At 42.5% G+C, this 4388-nt stretch overlaps 1 protein-coding gene across 1 annotated transcript; it reads left to right on the top strand.

Moving 5' to 3' along the window:
* Nucleotides 1-621: 621 nt before the first annotated feature.
* Nucleotides 622-2390, top strand: LOC141414105 (uncharacterized). Its single transcript, XM_074048970.1, has 2 exons — nt 622-885; nt 1784-2390. The coding sequence occupies exons 1-2, from the start codon at nt 636-638 to the stop codon at nt 2173-2175; spliced, it is 642 nt and encodes a 213-aa protein (XP_073905071.1). The 5' UTR covers nt 622-635; the 3' UTR covers nt 2176-2390.
* The last annotated feature ends 1998 nt before the right edge of the window (nt 2391-4388 follow it).

Genomic DNA, 4388 nt, shown 5'->3' with positions numbered 1-4388 from the left:
AGTATAGAATCACAAAAGTTTGGTAACCTTTGATTGCAATGTATCTGCTATGATCTAGAAACTTCTAACCAGTCCAAAGTCTTGAAAGAAGAACAAACCAAAACTGAGTGCTCAATTGTGTTGATCAAGCTCCATTGAAAAGTACAGACAATGGATCTCAGCATTACTTATGTCTTACCATGGGCCTGGCACCATGATGGACACTTCACATTCATCTTTGACAAATCTATCAAGACAGATCTGGGTAGATACATTTATTACTTCTCCTTCCTTTTCTCTTTCTTTTATTTTATCATTTTTACATTTACTTACATGTATATACATTGTTTGGGAGATAATAAAAAAGACATAATGTTTTTGCTAGTTTGAGATAAAGATAGCTACACAGAGAGATTCTTAACGTTGCTTCTGTGCACTTGTGTATTGAAACCCACTTTGGTTCATCTCTGCCAGACCTCTCAACAAAAGGTACTTAGAACACAGATCACATTAGGAAGAGGCAGGAAATGAGAAAGACTGAGACATGAGATGCTCTAAAGTCAGGTACCTTCAAGTAAATGAAGTCAACGATGCTAAGAATTCACTTCCTGACCACAGTCAGTCCAAGCTAGAAGTAGCATGCCTCAATCCCATAGATGGAGGCTGGTGAGGATCATCCAGTCATCACCCATTCCAAGAACATGTGGGCATCAGGAGGCCAGGCCTTCCACGTCCAGGCAGAGCCCATGGCCAGGATAAAAGGGCTCAAGGCCAGAGCACCTCCATCCACACACCTCCTGAGGTGCCCTCATCTTGTGCTGCTTTTGGCCACAGTAAGTGTCCAATGGGAACAGGAGCATTGGGTGCTTCAGAGGCATGGCCAGACCACAGCTGGAGCAGAAGCTGGTGAGGGCCCAGGGGGCCAGAGGCCATGTTGACAAAGGAGGAAAATTTGGGAAGACTAAGGCATAAGAGACAAAGGGAACTCTGGTACCATGAGCAGTTTGAGGCAGAACTTGGTGCCTGTCTCTTGGACTGTGGAGAGAATAATCTGTTATTCAAGTAACTATTCAAGACAGGAGGCTCTGAAGCATAGAGAATAGCTACATATGGACAGTCTTCAGGAGGGAGGCTCACCTCTGAAATTACAGCCCTCCCCAGACTGTATAGGAAGAACTGGAGCCAGGGAAGCCAGGGTTTCTTTGGGCTTAGGAAATCCACAAAGCCCTGGGTACAAGATTAGTTCACACACTACAGGATGATTAGGACACCACCAGCATAATATTTGCTATGCCAACCCTTCAGCCTTAGTAGGAGGTGAGCTGAGGACATCTGAGCTCTGGCCTGGCACGAGGGAGCCAGGGTTCAAACCTCACATCTGCAAGAAGTTTATCAGTCTTTCTTTTAAAACTGAGCTTCTTGACAAGGTAATCTCCACCTGCAGAGTGACATCACCTTGCAAGTTACAGAAAGAGGGAATGATTGCATTTTCATTTGACAAATGACTCTTACTTTGAGAAATTACAAATACCTGGAATAGTTTCCCTCTTCCACTTACAAATCTTTGAATCAGATATGATTTATAATATCATTTGGTATTACTTTACTAATGTTTTATAAAGTTTATAATTCTTACTTATAACAGTATCCTTTACTTCTAAGAAGATGATGATGCAAGAGTATGATGAAGTATTAGAGTAAAACTAGAGGCTGTGTTTGTGTGTTTATTATTTATGTTAAGTATGTCAGAGTGGAAGCGTGGCCTTTGTGTCCTTGGTCTGATTTGTGTTTGATTTTTCCTCAGCTCCTGAACACCTGCCCACAGTGATGTCCATCCAACAGAGCCAGCAGCAGTGCCAGCCCCCTTCCAAGTGCACCCCCAAGTGCCCTCCCAAGTGTCCCACCCCAAAATGTTCCCCAAAGTGTCCCCCTAAGTCCCCTCCAGCCTCTCCCTGCTGTAGCCTTGGTTCTGGGGGCTGCTGTGGCTCCAGCTCTGGGGGCTGCTGCAGCTCTGGGGGTGGCGGCTGCTGCCTGAGCCACCACAGACCCCGTCGATCTCTCCGACGCAGACACCAGAGCTCTGGCTGCTGTGGCAGTGGAGGCAGCACTGGATGCTGTAGCAGTGGTGGCAGTGGCTGCTGTGGCAGTGGCCAGCAGTCTGGTGGCTCTGGCTGCTGCTCTGGGGGCTGTTGCTGACCTGGGCTACAAGGAACACAGAAAAGCAGTGCTAGAGGAACTGAAATACAGAAGAGCTGCCTCAGCCTGCTGGCCCTCCTCTCTCTGTTTTCCACATCCTGGGCTCAGTAATATTGAAATCTTCTGTGAAAGTCTCTGAATTCCATCCTCCCAGATGCTCAGGGCCTCTTCTCTTCTGTGTGACAAAATAATAAAGTCTTCCCTACCAATGCTCATTAGACTCTTACTTAATTTGCCAGCATTATCCCTACAGGTCTGTGTTAGCAACAAGGGCTCAGCCCTGCCTTTGGCTGGGACAGACAGCTGGCTTAGGAGTGTGAGTAAAGGTGGTGCTCAGTGCACAGGAGAGTCTGCCCTGCAAACAGAGAGGCTAGTCTAGCCTACATGTGGACAGTTGGGGCTACTGTCCCCTTTTGATACATATATGTTTTGTCTGATTTTATACTTCTTACTCTTCTATATTCATAAGAATTATGATAGTATTGCTAAGAGCCACTGTGAAGTGACAGAAATGGGTAGCCCTAATCACAATAGCAAAATCTGGGGTAAGCCAAATTCTCATTAATTAGAAAGTAAATGGTTCTTTATTGAGTTTCTTCTTAAGTAATTTAACATTCAAAACTGAAGAAGTTGAATTAATACAAAGCAGTCATTTCTCTTTCAAGTTTATTTGTAACCCTTCTCCCATAAATAGTATTTATTTTTCAATGGATAAACATAATCACATTTTCTCTTATATCATGGTTTTTGTAGCTACCAGGCTTAGAAAGTAATCAACTGTGCTTTCTTTACTACTTTAAAAGCATTGTTTAATACTTTTGGTTAAGTAACCAAAACAAGAATTCAATGAGAAGAAATTCTGATAATATTCTGGGCCTGGTTATAGAAAATAAAACAAAACATTATGAAGTACAAAGTTAAGGATGATTCTCAAAAAGAAAAAAGGAACAGTTTCAAAATGTGTTACTCGTCATGGTTTTTGGAGCAGTGGGTTGGTAAAAGAATTTACCAAGACAGGAGAGTAGGAAAAACACAGATTGATTGATTGGGATGTCTTTAAAAGGAGCAGGGGGGACTGGAGGGCAGCTAACATGGAGTATAGTGCACCATGGCAGGAATGAGTATAGGTTTTATACCTTGGTTTAGGCTATTTTTTTTTCTTTGTCTTTCTTTATTTTTTATTTTTTTTTCTTTTATTATTCATATGCTATTTTTGATTGGCCCTCTCCTTTATGTGGGTCTTGTTCATTGGTTATCTCTTCCTTGGATCATGGTTTGAAATTGGCCCCCAGGAACATTCCACACACTTGCCTTTCACTTCCTCATTCCAGTATTTTGCACACTGGGCCATATCTTCCTCATCAAGCCAGATTATTGATATTTTGTTCCTGCTGTCTCCTTAGGACGCAGAGGATTCTCCTCTACACTCTCCCCTGATAGAACAACCAAATCAATCCTGGTTTAAATCAGGTGAATGTCTTGTCTTCTTGAAACTGCTTTGAGCTGGGTAGATTGTAGAAATGTCCCTCTCTATGTATTTGTTGTTTTGGCAGGGGGTCATGGGCCAGTCTGTGGTGGCATGGCTAAGTCTAATTGAATATTGGAAAAAAATTTTATGGAAGCCTGGTTCAGAGTACCAAGAGGCAGTAAATGGTCCAATAGTAGGGAATGAAACCCATATTGTAGTATCATCTGTAATTTTGTGGCCTGGAGGTGAGAAGAAACAAACATGATTAGGTAAATAAGGCAAAATCCAGTGGAAAAAAGGAGTAAAATAAACTCTGTCCCAAGAAGGGGAGAAGCCAGGATAACCATGAGCAGGTATGTTTTCACGCCATCCATCCTTGAGTGACCTGCTGTCTAATTTGAGGGACCTGATTGGTTAATTTATAAATGTTACTTTAAATAATCCTTGGATTATTACTCCCAAGGATTGGCCCAGGTCCCCCCTTGGGTGGCAGTGAGCTCATTTAAGCTTCTTTTGTTCTGTAGGACCATAGCTCCTAAGAGATCAATTTGTCCCCATAAATCCATGAGGTTTAGGGCATCAGCTACACTAATAGAAGATTTTTGTAGATCAGGGTGGAAGAAATAACTCCTCCCACTCCTGTCTCTATGCCTGATACAATTGTCAGAGATAAGAGTTGGATGACCTTCCTGTTTTTAAGAGATTTTCAATACCTATACAAAGGAAAGAACATCTATTCTTTTTT

The sequence above is a fragment of the Castor canadensis genome, chromosome 11, assembly GCF_047511655.1.
Source record: "Castor canadensis chromosome 11, mCasCan1.hap1v2, whole genome shotgun sequence".
NCBI classification, from domain to species: Eukaryota; Metazoa; Chordata; class Mammalia; order Rodentia; family Castoridae; genus Castor; species Castor canadensis.
This window is presented reverse-complemented; position numbering and strand designations above follow the sequence as displayed.

Bases quoted from the DNA above. Each gene is read 5' to 3' on its own strand.
- LOC141414105 (XM_074048970.1), top strand. From the start codon at position 636: ATGGAGGCTGGTGAGGATCATCCAGTCATCACCCATTCCAAGAACATG. The intron at 886-1,783 runs GTGAGGGCCCAG...ATTTTTCCTCAG, and splicing joins CACAGCTGGAGCAGAAGCTG to CTCCTGAACACCTGCCCACA.